Genomic DNA, 18,819 nt, shown 5'->3' on the forward strand with positions numbered 1-18,819 from the left:
CATATCCCCTCTGAGCCTTCTCTTCTCCAGAGAAAACAGGCCCAGCTCACTCAGCCTCTCCTCGTACGAGAGATGTTCCATTCCCTTAATCATCTTAGTTGCTCTTCTCTAAACCCTCTCGAGAAGCTCCACGAGAAGCTTCTCGAGAAATCTCAGGAAATCTCAAGATTTCTAGAGTTTATCCCATTCATGATCTGTTCAACAGATAATTCTCAATAGCATTTTTTATTTTCCTGATCTTGAAACTTCTTGTCCTGTGTGAAGAGCATAATCCTGGTTATTATTCATAAATTATTTCAACAAAAACTATGAGGTCAAATTTTTCTTTTCATGCATATCGAATGCTCTGGAATTTTATTGGAATTCTCCCTTTTGTAACACAAATACAAGAAATGACCCCTTTTACTTCTGTGAATAAGTTAATTTATACCCCTACGGTTATCATAGACATGCACAGGATTCACAAACAAAAACTGCAGTGATAGGTACACATGTGCAAGTGATATTTCTTTGCATTTATCTTGTTCACTGTTTCCATTGTTACTTAAGGAATTTTCAGCCTAGTAAAGTCTTCCCATAAAACATTTTCTTTCACAGATACTTGGTATTTGTTGGGGGATTTTTTTTACCTTTGGCAACAAAGGTTTTACAGCACAAAACCTCCACCTATCTGTTTTTTATGTGTAGTAGAATTTTTGCTAGTAGGCATTCTGGAAATACAGTGCTCTGAATTTAATGCTGGTGCTTTATCAAAAAGTAGTTATAGTTGTTTTCTGTTCTTTCTAAAAAGAATAAAGTTTGTCTTTGGTAGAGAATAATATGAATTATCCAAAATGAAAATCTATGTTGCCCCAGCTTACTTTGCTTAGAGAAGTTTAAAATATACCCATGAGAGAGGATGTGCTTTTGGCAGATCCAGAGCTATCTAGGAAATGTTACTTGAATCAGTTTTTAGGCATTTTGGAGGAAGGTTATCAGATAACAGAGCTTCAGCTCAAATTGCTGGTGAAATAGATGGAAGAGGTCGGCTAATTGTTTTTGAGGTTTATCATAACATGTTTCTTTTTTTATATTAATACATATCTTTCCATGCCCTGATTTATAATATTTCTTTCTTGAGATAAAATGAAGTTGCATCTGTGAATTAAGGGAGGAGAGATTGAGAAGTCATCTCAAACAGTGTATCTACAAATTACATACACTGTACATAAGGTACAAATACAYACATTTGTACATAAGGTACAAATTACCTGTCACTTTGCACTGGAACCCCAAAACTGTTACCTCCTGTATATTAGATAGGTTGTGAGCGTGAACCGTACAAGAACTGAAACAGGAAGACATATATTACAACTAAAACCAATGTATCTGAATCAGCAGGTATCCCATAACTTTTGGATGCCATTTTGCTTTATAAAAGTATAATTTCAGCATTTTTAATTCTCAACAGAAGCTATAACTGTGCTTTATGGTGGTAACAGAACTGATCTATGAAGATTTTATTAACTACTAGTTCCAGATATTATGTTAGATATCTGACTCAGAAATCCCTGACCTGAACTATTGTCCTGTTACAAGGCAGCTCCAGCTTAGACAAATGTAGTATGTCAGATAAAAGCCTGGTCTGCAAAATGGCAGACCTGATTACTGCGGTAAAGATTTTATAATCATTTATTATATATTTTGATTTGCTAAGCTCATAAAGCTTAATTGTCTGGTAGCATTTACATTTGGTATGGCAAAACTAAATCAATGTGAAATGTTYTTTAATAATTAAGGAAAAATTATTGGAATAATATTTATGATCCTGTTGTAATTAAAGGAATTTATCTATTCATTGCCAAGAAGGGCTTCACTATGAGAGAGGTGCTTAAACGTGTAGATGTGCAGTTGCACAGATATGTAAACTTACACTTCCCAATTTTAAGCACTAGTTAATTCCTTATATGCAAAGTCAAATGGTGTAGTACTTACAATGTAGCTGCTGTATACAGAAATTAAAGAAATGATAAAAATGGATCCTCAGGATTTTTTAAAGGAGATTAGTTTGCACTCCTGACTAAAATGATAGTTCCTTTAATCTACTTGAAGTTTTTCATTACTTGATAGTACCAGATGTAAAAACTATTTCCACTGCTGGAAGAAATTACTGAGAGGTCTGGTGTGCATGTACATTAAAGTTTTAAAATAGACTGTTGCTTTTATGCTCTTGAGTCTTCAACTAACACAGTCAGAATTACCTTTTGCGATTCATATTGAATGTATACTTTGTAGAATGTGATTTGAATAGTTGACCTTGACTAACATCGGCCAGAATTAGAAATAAAATTTATGGTGTACCTAAGTGTGTGTCTAGAATTCTATGTGGGTAACTGTCACTGCAATATTTAAGTTTATATCTGAGAACATGAGGTAACAGCAGTAGTTTCTTGGTTGAGATCTACTTCATATAGGAAATATAGGTGTTGTTGGCCACCTGATCTAGACCCTTCCCAGTGTACAGTTTTAATAGAGGTGGCTGAGGAGGTGTTAGGGAGCCATATGGATCCTTGGCATGCTCTATAATCTGAGAGATGGGGCCACAGAGATGTTCAGACCACCTATGATCTCAATTGTTTTGTGTGTCAGATGAAGTGGAATTGGGGACTGTGTGTTAGCTTGACGTAACAAGTGCATTTTCATTGTCTGTTCCTTTTGCTTATTGAATCGAAAATTTTGGTTTCTGTTAACAGCTTTATTTTATATGCTGCATTCATGTAAAGCAAGGGGAGTATTCCTTGACCTCTTTCTTGTAGCTTAATGTTTTGGCTAATTGTGCGTTGTGTTATTTCTTCAGGAAGAAGAAACTCCAGGCAGCTTGTGTAAATGTCTGAAGGGGCAACCCCTGTCAAAGATTGGAACAATTGCTTGGATGATAACTCTGAGTGATGCTGTGCATAACTTCATAGATGGTTTAGCTATTGGTGCTTCTTTTACTTTGTCCCTTTTTCAAGGACTTAGTACCTCTATAGCTATCTTATGTGAGGAGTTTCCTCATGAACTGGGTAAGGAACTACATTCAGTATGTTAACTGAAAATAGCTGTTACAGGAGTTTGTGGTTGTCAAAGTTGGCATAAATAGTAAGAATGTTTATACTAATTGATGGAAAAATATTAATCAAACTGAACACAAAAATACACAGCTAGCACAAGAAGTTTGAGGTGAGTGAAAGAGCATGTGTTACCCTGTTGTCTTTTTGTTTTTTACTTTACCTGTTATTAGTAGCATCTTAGCATTGTTGTGTATCATCTGCTTATGTTAGAATATTTCAATTAACTGAGTGCTGAGGGAAAACACTCTTCAGGTATTTGAATGAAGAGAAATGGTTGTGGATTATAACTTGTGTACTATTTACATGTGTTTCTTCAGACATTCTGTAAAGTAAAAAAAATAAAGTATCATTTGCTGTTTTCCTTTTTTTAGGAGACTTTGTCATCTTGCTTAATGCAGGGATGAGTACTCGGCAGGCTCTGTTTTTCAACTTCCTGTCTGCATGCTCCTGTTACATTGGGATGGCTTTTGGTATATTAGTAGGCAACAACTTTGCTCCTAACATCATCTTTGCTGTAGCTGGTGGAATGTTCCTGTATATCTCTCTGGCAGATATGGTGAGAAACAATTTCATTTTCAGTTATCTATTAGTTCCTATTCCATAGTATCTGCAGTAGCAATTTCTGCAGTGGAATTTAGTAATTTGTTCATTTTCTACCAGTGTCGTCTTATTATTAGATGCTAAATTGTCAATTATAACCTTAATGAAAGCCTTTGATTGCATGACTTATGTTAGTCATATTAGTGTGTTTTGAAGGGAGTCAAACTCCRTTTGACTCTGTACAGTTAAGAACTGTGTACGGTTGCAAAATAACTATTATACTACTTTGTGTTATATTTTGGGTGATAATACAGAAGTAATCCAGAATTCTTGAGTACTCTTTTTAGTGTTGAATGAAAACACACAAATAGCTTCCTTTACAAGGAAACTGTTGGAGTACCTTATTGCTAGTGCTTTTCAGTTATTTACCCTTATATTATGAATAGTAGCGCTCTTAGAAACAATGTATAAAACTTGGGGCATAAATTTAGAATGGCTCAGCTTAAATTGTTATTAAATGCTTTAAAATACATAAGACTTTTTACTTTGTATTTTCTGTTCTCTACTCTCTTTCCATATTTGTCTGCCTCCTTTTTTTTTTTTTTTTTAGGATTTGGATTTTAGCACTTCTCTGACATTTCTCCCTCTAAAAATCTGAAGTAGCTTTTGCATTACTCTGTATAAAGATCTGTTTTTCTGTTTTCTCTCATGATTTTAACATACTTCTGTACTGCCTGTCCAGAAGCAGGTAGGATAAACAAGAATGCCATTTCTGCTTTCCTTCTCTTCTCTGCTTTGAGGTAGAGTACAGTCTACAGTCTACCTGTACTACAGGTACAGTCCAGCCTCTGCCAGTAAGAATGCTGCATGGCAAGATTGTGAGCATGTGAGCTTGTATGCTGAGGTGTGGAGCATGAATGAGCCTTGTTGTGTGGCATGAAGTTGATCTGGTTTGTTGTTGTCATTTCCTCTTGTGCAAGAGGGTTACCGCAAGAGGCGTTCTGGAATGTCTTCTGAGAAAGTTTGTCCACTTTTGCATTAAACTTAGTCTGAGAATAGCATTGCCTTAAATGGTTGTTTTTGTCTTATGAAAGATAGAGCTTCTGAGTCATGCTGCCTAAAGGTTTCTGAACTGACACTGAAATTTACCGTCTCTTTTGTGTTCTGGTGATACTTCTCTTAGCACACCAGAAAGATAATTTAAAGGCTATTGGAGTATGTTTGTCAATGTCAAGTGCAGTTTTATACCTTTATCTGCAGCAAACATACCCTGGATCACCCTATGTTAATGGGTACCTTATCACCAGTGTTCATCTGTCACCATTGCCATTGTCTCTCTGAAGAAAGATCTTTGCTTTGGCAGTTACAAGTAGATGATTCATTGCTACTGTGTTGCCCTTCAAGTGTATCTTGCTGAAAGAAGATGGTATATATTGTTACCATTAGTTTCACAGTAGCTTTGTTATTTTTTCCTTACTTTAATGCTAACCAGTTAGCCTAATAGATGTTCTATTTTTAAAAGATTTTTCTTGATTTTAGCTTCACTTCATTTTTTTTTTTTGTTGGTAAAGCAGAATTTCGCAGCCAATGAAGGAAACGCAGCAGTTTTGAGCAGTAAAAGGGCACCTGCTAGGAGTTAGACCCTAAAAGATTCCTGAAATAAGACAGGGGAAATTTGCATGAGCTCCAACCAGGCATTATCACAGCAGGAGAATTGAGCACCACATATTTCAGTTTTCTGTTGTTCATAAAGTGGCTTTTCAGGGGAACTAGGTGACATAGTCCTTTGACTGCCATTATCCTCTGTTATATCTACACTTCAGGCCAGAACAGCAATATGTTTTAGTTCCTTATGTCTTTAAATTATACATGTTACCACAAGATGGCAATACTTACCTAAAAATACTGTTTTTTTTCCCTCTAGTTCCCAGAGATGAATGATATGCTGAGAGAGAAAGTGACAGGAAGAAAGATGGATCTCACATTCTTCCTTATACAGAATGCTGGTTTGCTAACGGGGTTTGCTGCTATCTTGATGATTACCTTGTATGCAGGAAATATTCAGCTGTAATAATACAAGTGAAAATGGAATCAATACTGAAGACATCAAGTAAATTACAAATGGAAGACACTTGAAATCCATAAAGGGACACTAATTTAATCTACTCGGTTTTGAAACAATGACAAGTTTTCCCCTACCCCTACAAATCAGGAAGTTAATTTTTCCTTGGAACATGCAGTCAATCCAAATAATATAAGCTGTCAACTTCAGTACTGTACCAAAGAATTGATTCACATATTTATATTTCTACTTAAAATCATCAGATGTATGTGAACTGTGGTGGAGAAAAAAAATCWCTTGGCTGGTAGAGTAACATAATATATGTGACTGCTGCATGTGTGTGTCATGCAACTGAGACCAAATGAAAGCTGAAGTTTTCCAGGAATGTGTTTATTCAGAAAGAAGTAATTAAGTTCTTATTTTTTTAAGTGATCAAGCAATTTCAAAACCAGTTAATTATTATGATTTCTTTTGCAGGGTTTGTCTGTATAACACCCCCCCCCCCCCCCCCCCCAAAAAAGAAAAAATCAAACACTTTCAGAATAGGTACTATTCTGAAGCAAAGTTTTTTAACTAGTAATTAACATCAGAAGGAAAGATATCAGTTACTACTTTTGATCCCATTTTTTCTTGGTATGTGCACTAGGACATTATTGATTTACTTTCAGAACCACTTTTGTTTTTTAATTAGGAGGAACTTGTGTTAAATTTATGACAATTTACCTGCTCCATAATATTTTAGAAACACTGAGTATTTAAAAWTTTTTAAGCATTTAGTATTTTATGAAAATAGCCTTGGCTTATTTTGATCTTCCATAGATATACCTTTTAAAACTCAGTATTCCAGATTAAAGTTTGAGAAGTTTTAATGTTATGAAATAGGTTGTAGATTAAAAAAAAAAAATTGTTAAAATCGCACTCTAATAAACTGTGTTGTAACTGGAATAATTTTCTTATATGCAATCGGGTGAAAGTAAGTATTACAAAAATATGCAAACCTCTATCAGAATCTATTGCATCTTAAATTTCTACAATCATGCTTATATGTATGAGTTCTTGTGAAATAAATAATTCGGCTATTCTGGTGTTTTGAGATGTATGTAAGGAAATTCATACAAATGTATTCCATTTCAGTGGCCACTAAGCTTTGAAGGAATTGTTATTATTCCCTTATCAAGTTGCTATATTTTCATTGATTCCAGACAGGTTTTACTGTTTCTTGACCTACTTCTTACCAGTAAGAATAGACAAATATCTTTGCACTATTAAATTATCGTTTTTCTAAGTGACTTGAGTAATATCATTATCAGTTAGATTCAAATAAAATATTAATATCTGATTTAGAGTGACATTAGAAAATCCTTAGGTGCCTTTTGATTTAAAAAAAGTTTAAGGCAAACTGCACAGAATTTTTTTAATTATGTGCATATATATGCATGTATATAACATATTTATAATCTGATATATTTGTTGTATGGAAAAATGATTTATTAGTCACCTAATGTTCTGAGTTTGTGTGGAGAAGATCTACCTAGTATTCCTTCATTGAACCCTTTGTTGATTCCATGTATATAAACTGTTTGTACAGCTGACTGTTGTGTGTGACAAGAATGTATGTATTATATATAACATCAACAGTTTTTCACCCTTAAATTCAAGCATATTGCAAGGAAAGCTTTATTTTTGTTTTTTCGCTAAGGAAGAAAAACCAAGACAAGCAGGTTATTAAAATAACCTAGTCTAGATCACAGTGCAGACCAGAAATGGACCAAAGCCTGATTTTTTAGACTAGTGCGTTAGTCACAGAACCAAGTTGCTTTCTCTGGTAGCAGAATATTTAGCAGATAAGAAAGCTSTTTGCTTTCTGTATGAGCTGGACTCTGTATAATTTTTTGAATMTATTTCAGTTTCAGAATGGCCAGCCATTTTCTAGACTGTGACAGTGCATCCAGGGAGGAAGAAGCATGAGCAAAATCTCAAAAAACTGCTGGTTTGTGATGAATAAGAATGCAGTAAGTTGCTTCCTGAAAGTGTAGAAATCAGTTGACAGATTTTTTTATATCCTTTTCCATGTTAATTTCATCTGTGCCGGTTTATCTTATACACTGTCATCTTCTAAGTCTCCTTTCTAACAGATGTGGAAAAATCAGTATATRAACTAATTTAAGTGGCCTTTTGTATACTTTTATATTTATTATTTCCATAGTCAGTTTATCTGACTTAGGAAAGTGTTCTGTTTTAGTACTACTTAGATCACTGCCATAGACTTGTCTCTTTCATGGTGTAGTTTGATGCAGGATGTGCTTCAGTAAATTTCAATGGAGTCGGTTGCTGAGGAGAAAAGAAAAAAAAATCAGCTTATAAAAGTCTCCAAAAATGGCAAAAGAATTGATTTTGGAGCAAGCAGTATTTAGAGAGAAACAGYATGGACAAAGGATAAATCCTAAAGTTCTTCTGACTGTTGAAAGAAGGTAAATACAGAAAAAACAACCTAGTCTATGGGGAGGCCTGTCAAAAGTGTGGTATGATACTGTCTATGAATTGAAAAGTAAAACTGGCACTTAGGCTTATTGCTTTTGACAATGAGATTTCAATGAGGTTTTTGCTGAATTAGGATTTGAAGTATTGTAAGTTGGAAATCTGTCAACTGTAACCAGCTAAATTAAACATTGGCTGCAGTTGAGCAGTCTGGAATTTGTTGTRGCCTAGATGTCCAGGAGTTTGCTTCTTAATCAAGTTTTGCAGCCTGCCTTAAGCTTAGTGTTGYCTCAAATAAACTGCAATTCTAATGATTTATGTAGTTTAAAGATGATGTGAATATGCAATAAATTACATTAGATTGTTRGTGACAGTGTTGTAAGCATCCGCTATATGTTGCACAGTCAGCTGTGTCCGCTCATCTCTGTTGCTTTCCATATGTGTATAAATATATACATATAAAAACAAAGGTTAGATATCTTTTTTGAACAAATTTTTTGTCTTACCAGTGTGTGACATTGTCAYACCAGATGTGTGACATTACTTATTTGTATGTTTTTTTGTCTTGTCCTGTAGTATCTAATCTGTGTAGATTTAAAGAAGGCTAAGATGCTGAGAGAGAACAATTCAAATGAATGTGCTTGGAGGGTAGATTGTACTGAGCCAATTTGAACTTGTTCTGAATGTCTAACTTAGAGCTAAATTGGGAATATGGATAGAGATGCATTTTTCCTCTAATGCTGGACAATAATGCCAACAGCAAAGCTCAAGAATACTTACAGAGCTCTCAAAATTGCAACTTAAACTGATTGTGTGGCTACTTTTTTCAGTTAAGTACGAACTTCTATGATAGAATTTAATGGTTTAGAGTAACTCATAATGAGATAGAGCCCCACACTATCTCTTGCAGTTATAGGAACTAGTGTTGTACTAGTTTCAGGTGTGTTTCGGGCTTTCAGAGTAATAATAGGTGCAGCTGGGTGCAGATGTGGCGAGATTGTTTCCAAAAGGATCAAAATTGCTAAGTATTCCTCAGTAGAAGTTGACTAAATAAAAGCAAGAGAGAAAAGCTGTATGTACTTGTGTTTCATTTCCAGAATCAGAAATACATGTGAAATACTCATAATCCTTTTGCAAGCAACTAGCTTATAGGCATGGTAGGTTCCAGCAAACAGTTTCATGTATGCAATACCCAGTGAGTATTTTTACTTTTAACTTTCATCCTGCTGCACAGTAATCCAGAGTTTCCAGGAATTTCACAGCCATCTTATCAACTCTTACCATGGTTGACGAACAAATTATCTCTGTAAGATTTTTTTTAGAAGAAACTCCCCTTACCATATCTTGAAGTTCAACTTACAATGTACTAGTGTGACAAACTGACAAGCATTGCTAAAGTGAAACTATAGAGAAAGCCTTGTGTCTGTTAGTAGCAGATAGAATACATCTGCCAAAGATAAGGTCTTGTTGTATGTCTGGGTTTTAATCACAAATACCTTTTCATTTGCATGTGCACACGCTGTCTCTTTATTAGTAACTTTAATAGTACTTAAAGTATTCACAGTGTTTTCTAGAAGTCTCCAATTTCTATGCATTTTTCCCATTTTAAAATTAAGCCCTAGAGAATTTAGTGTTTATGAGGAAAACAAGAGAGATACTCAGTGACGTGGGAAGTGAACTATAAGGGAAATATCGTTTGAATTTATGGATAGCATATGAATTTGGAAGATTATTTTCAATGGTGTAGCTTGATTATGTAACTGCTCTACTTGATGAAAGTATTTTAAGATTCATAAAACCGAAGTTTGTTCTCTTTTAAAGAGATTTCAATTATTGATTCTATGAAAAAGCAAATGCAGAGCATGGGGAACTACAGCATCCACAAAGGTGTTTAGATGTTTGTACCATGCTCAGAAAGCTGTTCTGCTGTGTGACCTTGTAATGAACAGTTGTGTTTTTTGTGTAGCAAAAGAATTTGGGGGAATCACTGAGGCAGATGGGTTAGGGCACCTGTGGTGATGACATACCAGGCACTGGGGTGCTCAATATTCCACCTGCGTTCTCTCTGCTTCTTTAGAAGGAGGTTGGTAGCTCAATATATTTTGGAGGGGGACTTTGAGCTGTCTCTGTTCTGTGCAAGAATATAAGGAGAGAAKGTACCTAAAAACACAATAGATGTGAGGTACTGGTAAAGGTGCCTCTAGGAAATATTTTTGCCATATAGAATTTCTGCAAGGAAAGAATATAAAGTAGAATTCTTTCATAATAAAAATTGTGCTCATACCAAAGATACATAATACTCTCCTTGAAGAACTGTCCCTTTAGACCAAACTCCAATATTTGGAAAATATATTTTTTAGACTTTTCTTAGTTTGTTTCTCTGAACCACAGATAAGGCTCTTGGGAATACTGTTTTGTAAAATGGCTCTCTGTAAATAGCATAGTTTACAGGATAAGGAAGTAAGTCCATAATAAGAAAGAAATCAAACCCAACAACTATCCTGAAATAAGTAAGAAGTGGAGGTAGGAGTAGAGGACATGTTTTTTTCTTTACTTTTCTTATTTACTTTTTAAACCATTGGAGAATATTAATGACATCCCAAAAGCTAATGTTATCTCTTTGCTTTCTTATCTTTTCAAGGTTACAGATTATAGTCCATGCAGTCTTTTGTAACCTTTGTGCATATGCTACTGTTAGTGATGGCACTGGGAGCAATACATGCATATGTGAAGTTCAGCTCAAAGGAGGGAAAAATGCTTTTTCCAGCAATAAAATCCAGACCTTMTGTAAGTGGAAAAAGGACGTTGGTGAATGGCTCTTGCCTGAGATGAGAAACATACTGCCTTTCTGAAATCTGATTGCCTTAGTTCTACTGTCATTTTTTTATCATGGGTCTTTACCTCATCACTCATAGCCAATATTCCCTTATGGCAGTTAGAAACATCTCAGTCTTACTGCTTTTATCATCTTACCTAGTGCTGAGAAGGAAGAGCTGGTCTTGTTTGCTAAGAAAATGTAGTTGGACTTAAGAAAGGACAGAAATTAGCTGTATTATGTTTTGTGGAATTGCTGTCAGGAATGCCTGAATTATATATATTTTTAAAAAGTAGTAGTAATTATTCCTAATGTCTTTCAATAACAGCTTCTATTGATTTTATCAGATGTTTTACRATAGTGAACCATAGTACAGTAGAACACTCAAAGACAAGAGGAATATTTTATTCAGCTGGAGAAAAAGCACCCATCATTTCTGGATAGAGTGGTTCTTTAGAAGAAACTAGGCAAAGTGACATTCTCCCACTGTTAAAAAGTGAGGGAAAATGATCTAATTRGAAAAAGCATGAAAGCAACTCACGTGAGTCAAGTATATTTAGCTAGTTAGAAGAGATCAAATAGCTTTGATGTCCCTGACCTAAAAGATGAAGGGACTGCAATGAAACTGGCTTTTTTAATTCACTGTTGAAGGCTAATGGAGTTTGTCTCTCAGTAAATACAACAAAAGTACTAAATAGAGAAAGCTAAATCATTTCCAAGTTGCTTCTGTAAATAAGGCATAAAATTAATACTACATCCCTGATACATATTTTTATTCTGCCAGTGAATTGCAGTGAGCTGGCTGAAAACTTTTTTTAGAGTGCCTCTTATGTTTGAGTTAAGCATGCTTGTGTGCTGAGATTATGAAATTATCAGGTTTACAGAAATTAATTGCTTTTAGTAAAGATTGTCACAGAGCCTTTGCTCTCTCTCTYCCTCTGGTTTTATGTGTACTTGCACTCTACAGTAAGCTCTTGATSGTTTTAATAAGCTGTTAGTAAGATAATGTAGATCCCCTTTTGGTTGTAAAGTATTGGTAGCAATTTGCAATAGGTGATTGTTCATTAGATGTAACTTATAGTTCAATTTGTTTGAAACTTCCTATTAGAAACAGTAGACCTAGGTGTAAAAACTGATTATATTAATCATAATGTTCTGAGAATAAATGTTCCGAGTACTTTGTGCCTACAGCAAAATTGTCCTCTGTTCACTAGAGTTTTATTAATTTTTTCACCTCTCTGGTGTATAAGTGAAATCAAAGCTACAGATTCTTTGGGATTGGTAAGTAATTATATAATGTTCCTTGACAGTGTTTTTGTTTTTCAAAAGTCAGTTCATAAAAATTACTTCACCGTTTTGTATTTTTATTGCTCTTCCAGTCAGAGCTAAATTTGGGGTTGCTTGTCTTACAGTAATGGAAAGTCACTTAGCAACTCAAAGGAAAGATTTACAGTGATAACAACAAAAGAGCCTTGTTCATTGAAGTATTTTTAACAAAATTCTTTTGTGATTCAGAGGGAGCTTTGGTTATGTAAAGGGCATGGAACTAATTTCTTAATACTATACTCACCATATTTCACACTGAAAAAGGTCTAAAGATATCTTCTCTAAGATTGTTSTGTGAACTTGTAGCCATTTCTGGTGCCATCTGCCTTGCACTGTGGATAACTTACTGGAAGGGGATGTCCGTGTTGTGTAGTGAACAGTAGTACTGAGATTTGCACTAGGTCTGGGAAATGGAGAAATATGTACACGTAAATAGTTCTGACTGCCTTAACACCATGTCCTTTTCCTACATACCTTATGAAGCTAAAGCATCTCCTTATGTATTTGCATGGTGAGCATCAGGCGCAACATTTGCTGTCTTAAATATATATCACTGAACTAAAAATTTGCTCTGATACTGTGTTCTGACCTATTTGGAATGATGGCTATCTGTAGATTAAGGTCCTCACTCTTTAGTTCAATTTAGTGTACTTTTTTCTTTCAGATTAGAATGTGTATACAGCTATACATTAATACAAAACTGTTCTACCAAACAGTTAAAATAAGGATAACATGAGGAACTTGTACTTGTTGACTGATAGTAAAACTCCTAACTTTGAAAGAATAAAGATGGTCACAGTAAAGCAGATTGTGAATTTTCTGTCTTACCTGAAAACTCAAACCTTTGATACCTTTAGCACTATAATGTAATACTAATACAACATATGCTCTATGTCAACTTMTGAGTCATCAGTTCTTGAAGGCTTTTAATCACTTACTGGGTTGCTCACTGCTTAGTTTATTGTATATCAGATGTGAGACATAGCAGAGAAGCATACAGCTAATGTTCTCTTTCCTGTCCGACTTAGCTTCACTGAGGAAAAAGCTCATAGGGGAGCGTAACAGAGAGGTATCAGTCTATTAATAAGGCAAGCATCACCGGTGGAATTTAGGAGCACTTCATAAYCAGATGTGCATCCAGATACATTTTGACTGCCTGTTTGGGATGAGGCCTAGGTAAGTAACGCCCTTCCTCCATCCCTCTTATATTTTGTGTGCACTCTAATTTCCATTGGATGGAAAGTGCCTTGCCAGCAGAGATGGAGCCATAATTCTTTAATTTAGGCAACTAGGGGACCCAGAGCTGTGGTTTATTCTCCAGACCCTGAGAGGGGTTTTTTTCTGCCCTGAGGTTTAGACCAAAACATATGTATCAAAGGTAACTCAGCAGTGGGAACTGTAACAACATTTGGCTACCAAGCCATTTGGAAGGGCTTGTGCATCTGAAATTGCCTGTATTGATAGATTTTCTGGGCCATGGTTTTGAGGAGGATCTGGCAAGTTCTCAGCATGTGGGGTTCATGGAATATACTTCGCTTCAGAAACAATATCCTTTTGGATCTTCAAAGTGTAACTGTATCTTAAATTGCACTACTAGTTTTAAAGTGCTGGTATTGGGAACAGATTTAGCCTTTAAGTAATAAAACCTTTGAGCCATGTATTCTGCCTTTCCCTAGCTGTATCTACTGTGTCTCCTGAACAATGAGCTTAAGCTTAGCATCTGCATTAGCAACTCAGAACAGGATAGCTTTTTTTTTTTTTCCCTTCTGTTGCTGGTAAGTAATGAATTGCAGGGTGTGGGATGTGCTGTTTCAGACTATGCTAGTTGAACTTCCGTATTCCCTCTGATGGGGAAAAAGAGTAAGTATGCAAAGCACCAATGTCAGAAATGCAAGTTGAGGCAATTCATGATCTGAGAGAGCACAATTAGTACTACAGTTGCATCACAGTAATAATTATTGTACTTACTGTTGTGATTTAGATTTAATTCTGCACTGTGTCATAATTAACATTATGGACACATTGTGATTTGTGGCTTGTGAGATGAAAGCTGATTCAAGCAGAACTTTTTGCCTTGCACTGTACCCAATGACTTCCTTTTGATGTTAGAAAATGCTGTAGTTTTATACTTTAACAGCAATCAATTTCTTTAAAAAAAAAWCGCAGCCACAGCCAGGAGCATATGGAAGGCATTCCTTCCTCAGAGCACTGTTTGGTATTTACTGAAAGCAAAGAAGTTAGAGGCCTGTTCAGCTAATCATCTGAAATCTAATCATTCATTGCATAAAAAGGAGTTTCCATACAGTGTAACATCCAGGGATAGCAGGCTAAAGCCAGAGCTGCTGAAAGATCCTGGGTAGTAAGTATAAGAAGGGGGAGAAGATGGGATGTGAAAATGTAACGGGGCTGGTGCAGTATTTACTGCTGCTTTTGTGAAGAGAATTAAGGAGGAGATGCAATTTGTTGATCAAAAGCTGGAGATTCTCAGAGGATGAATCCTACAGAAACTGGTGGAAAAATAAATGAAGAGAAACCAGGCCTTGGGGCTAGCAGTTTGGTTGCTGGGAAGATAGGTTGGTTGCTGGGAACCTCTTAAGTAAGAGTCAGGTAAGTAGTTCGGGGTCAGGCATCTTGAGAAAGCTGTGGGGGCAATGTGAGGAATAGATGATATCTTTGTACAAGAAAATCAAAAAAATGGCTGATGATTTGTCCAGACTGGAAAAGAGCCCATAGAAAAAGTGAGTGTCTGCAGATCTGCATGCACTGTCTGGTAGTGTCACACAAGTTTGGAGTTCATACTACATAAAATTTGAAAGAAATTAGCATAAAATAGTCTCTTCATTGTGGGAAAGATGGTGCTGGGACACAAAATAGGGTTATTTAATCTGCTCAGCGAGGTGCAGTAATACATATGTAGCGTATGTTGTAGATGTAAAGGCTGTAGAAAATGTGAACTAGATCTTGACAAAAGCTCCTGTTGGGGTGGGCTGCAAGCACATGCCCTGGCAGGACCCCCAGCCCAGGTGGGGTGCATGAAGTCATTAGCTATAGCAATTAGCTTATAGGTGTATTCAGGTGGCTAACAAGGTAGAGTGAGGCTTTCACATGATCAGGCTACAACCTAGGTTAAAGGCTTTTAGTATCTAAAATTGATAGAGGTAGGCACTAGACCAGTTAAAGAAGAACTTTTAAGGGTGTAGATAAAAGAACAACTGGTTCTGCTTTACTAGCATTTTTACTTGCCATCTGCGTCTATATTTTCTGCTGAGGTCAGATATGAGTGGAAGAGAGACTTCACTAGCTGGAGACTTGAAGGGGAATATCATGTCTATWTCTGAAAAGGGAGCGCCTGCAGCCTGTATCCCACTAGGAGACTCTGGAGAGGAGGTTGAACTGCGTTGGACTTCTGTGCAAAATTGAACTGGGGAGGAGGTAAGAGGAGGAATGTTGCTGACAAGAGTGACCTGTGAAGGCTGAGGAGTCTCTTGGAGAAGCAGCTGCCTGAAGAAGCAGCAGGCTTCTTCAAGAGGAGACACAGCAATGGTGGCCATAGAGGGTCCTTAAACGAACTGTTTGTTGTTCTGGGTTATTGAAAGATTTGGAAGGTTTCGCTATCAGTTCAGAGCACTGCCACACAGTGTTACGCACTTTTAATGTTTGTAAAATACTTTGAAAATTATTGGTCATCTTGAGTGAGAGCAAATTGTCACTCTGCTCTCACTATGGAGAGAAAAGTGTATTGGTGTCAGCTTGCCTCCGATCTACTTAGCATCCCAGGCATGGTAACACTGAGGCCTGTTTTCAGGGAAGGCAGTTTGTGACTCAGATAGTGGCAGCTGAGCTATTTGCTGTCTCTTCAGAAGAAGCACAGATTCAGGAAGTGTTCTAAGCCTTGGAGGTAAAACACTGCTTCTACATTACTTCTTGGTAGGCAAGTTGCAGTAAGTTTGGATAAAATCTATGATGTTGAACTCTTCTTGAATAGACTTAGGCATGAGAAAGTACTATGCAATATATGCTGCAAGCCAACAGGGAAAAGTATGTGGGTGACAGTAAGAAAAGAAAATCTTATAAAGGATACAGAGTGCTTTTGTAATTCTGCCCTTATGTGAGTGAGTATAGTGAGTATAAAAATAGGCTATATTTTATTGAAATTTTTAAATCTGACTTCACTTTTGCAGCTTTCCTTAGCCTCTCTCAAGACAGCACAAATGTGCCACAGTTCTGCAGGCAGAACCCAGTGTTGGTTACTTCAGTGAGTATTCCTTCTAAATTCTGCATCTTCTTACAGGAGTAGAATTTAGCATGGCTGGCTGCTTCTATTGACGTTAATCTGTCTGACAAAGTAACTGGAAGTGTCTTTTCTAGTTCACAATACTAAAATCCAAGATAAGGTGGCAACTATCTAGTCAAATCTACTCAAGTGCTTAACTGAAGCTGAATTCCTGAATAAAAGCATCCAAACTTTCTACTTATAAAGATGTGGTTTTTTTGGCAAGTCCTGTGATAGTGTTCTGTTTAACCCAATAAGTAGATGATAAAAAAAGAAAAAAATTCCTTATGATGACAGACTAAGAAATTCTTGTTGTGGGTATTCTTCTCTCTGTAAATTGTAAGTGATTCTATTAATGTGAAAGTTCTTTGCTCATGAAAAATCTCTCTAGCTCAATATTTGAAATATAGTGCTATTTTGTGGATTTCGTCTCTGGCAGTTACTTGTTTAGTTATGGTTTGCAAGAAGGGTCAAGAGGAAAATACCTATTTTTAACTGTGGTTGAAGCCTTTCTCATTTTGCTGGTTGATATAACAACTGGAGAAATTAATTTCTCCAGCCTTGGGCTTCTGTCTCTGCAATTTTGCCCTCTTTGTCTTGAACAGAGTAATGCTGGCCTGTGCTACTAATAAGCTGCAATTTTTGTGATTTCTGTGGCATTTTCAGGGCCTTTAGTGTTGGAAACTCACCTGATGATTTAATTAGAAACTCGCCACTGAACTACTTGGTTAATGTCTGCTTGTTTTGGTTTTCCATATGAGATATTTTAGAGAAAAGTAGTTTTGATTATGCATGCATAATAAATGAGCTGAGGAAAGGCGTACTCCTCAGCTGGATTGAATTGGCATYATTCCTTATGCTGTGCAAGGTTTTGTGCAGTGCTCCTATAAATATTGCCTGTTTTGGAAGAAGCTATAAAGTTCTCAACTGCAACAGCCCAACCCTTCATGCCAAGTGTGTGTTTTGTAAGCTGAGGGAGTCTGCAAGCTGARATGACTTACTTGTCAGCCTTGTGTGATTGCCACTTCTATGGGATTGTAAGTTAAAGGCCAGTTTCCTTCTTGCCTGGTCATATTCTGCCTATTGTGACTCCGTCCTTTCCAAGGAAATAGCATTAAAAGAAAAAATCATTATCTTCATTGTCTTATCCTCATGTAGCATGGATTTCCATTAAGATMTTGTTGGAAATATCCCTTGAAAATACCAGGTAACAAAACCTGGAAATGGTTTTGTTACCCTAAGTTGCACTAACTTACAAAACCTTGAGCAGGGAATTAGCTAGCAACTAAAAGGGACTAGATATGACAAGGAAAATTGCAGGCTTTTGGTATGGGCGTGTATGTATTGAATGTTCTTATATGGAAACAAGCTTACTCTATTGGGGGGAGAATTAAGTGAGACATGTGCTAACCACAGAATTGAAAGGTACTTTAGGTTATCCTAAGAAAAAGGGAACTCTTGAGTTGTCATATGCTTATCACTGTCAATTATGTCACTTCTTGTGTCAGCATAGCTCMTCTGTCACAATAGAGTTCTTGGTCCACAAAATCTTTGCTTATACAGGGTTGTTCACTTGGAGCATGATTTTAGGGTTGGATTAGTTGATGGGAAATGCATAGGGAAAATAGCAATGTTACRAGAGCTTTGGTGAAGAGGTCCTCTCAAATGAGTGATGTGAGTTCCTATCTAGCTTCGTCATTTCTGTACTCTTAACTTGACATAGATATTTCAATAATATCTTCAAAAACAGGGAAAATAAACTTGAATTCTCTTGCAAAGCTGAAGCATTTTTATTCCAGTTATATGCGAGATCAGAATCTGAGGCTGGCATGAAACGTAATCCCTTTGAAGTGCTGAACAAATAGCATCAACTTTCATACAGACTAAAACTGACAATGCCTGAATCTTACTGACATGCAAAAGTCACGTTGTTAGCTAGTGAAGAAAAGGGAGTCTGATGATTTTGTGTCTCTGCTGTCAAGCTTTGCTCTTCCAATTCGATGCTGCCATGGCCTTGGCAGTTTTTCATAGGGTAAGAAGCATTTTGATTTTTTTTCTTTACATGGACACTGTGTACCCAAATCATTCTGTGCATCCCTTAAGTGACTGAAGACAGCTCAAACAAGTAGACTACTACTCATGCCTGCTCTTTTGTGATCATTTGAAACTTTTGTACAGTTGTATTTTTCCTCCTTTTCTAATCCCAAAAGTATACACTAAAAGAGAAAAAGAC

General features: G+C 36.3%; 1 protein-coding gene across 4 annotated transcripts in view; it reads left to right on the forward strand.

Moving 5' to 3' along the window:
* SLC39A8 (solute carrier family 39 member 8) overlaps window positions 1-6,164 on the forward strand; it is a 47,033-nt gene extending 40,869 nt beyond the window's left edge. For 3 of the 4 annotated variants that reach the window (XM_026050901.1, XM_026050900.1, XM_026050898.1), the window contains 3 exons: window positions 2,837-3,044; window positions 3,464-3,648; window positions 5,557-6,164. In XM_026050901.1, coding sequence (XP_025906686.1) covers window positions 2,837-3,044; window positions 3,464-3,648; window positions 5,557-5,703 — 540 coding nt within the window. In that variant the 3' untranslated portion in view covers window positions 5,704-6,164. Of the gene's footprint in view, window positions 1-2,836; window positions 3,045-3,463; window positions 3,649-4,242; window positions 4,340-5,556 lie in introns of those variants that run through there. The other variant, XM_026050899.1, reaches the window with a different exon arrangement.
* Window positions 6,165-18,819: the final 12,655 nt, after the last annotated feature.

The sequence above is a fragment of the Nothoprocta perdicaria genome, unplaced genomic scaffold (genome assembly GCF_003342845.1).
Source record: "Nothoprocta perdicaria isolate Ctin4 unplaced genomic scaffold, notPer1 scaffold_71, whole genome shotgun sequence".
NCBI classification, from domain to species: domain Eukaryota; kingdom Metazoa; phylum Chordata; class Aves; order Tinamiformes; family Tinamidae; genus Nothoprocta; species Nothoprocta perdicaria.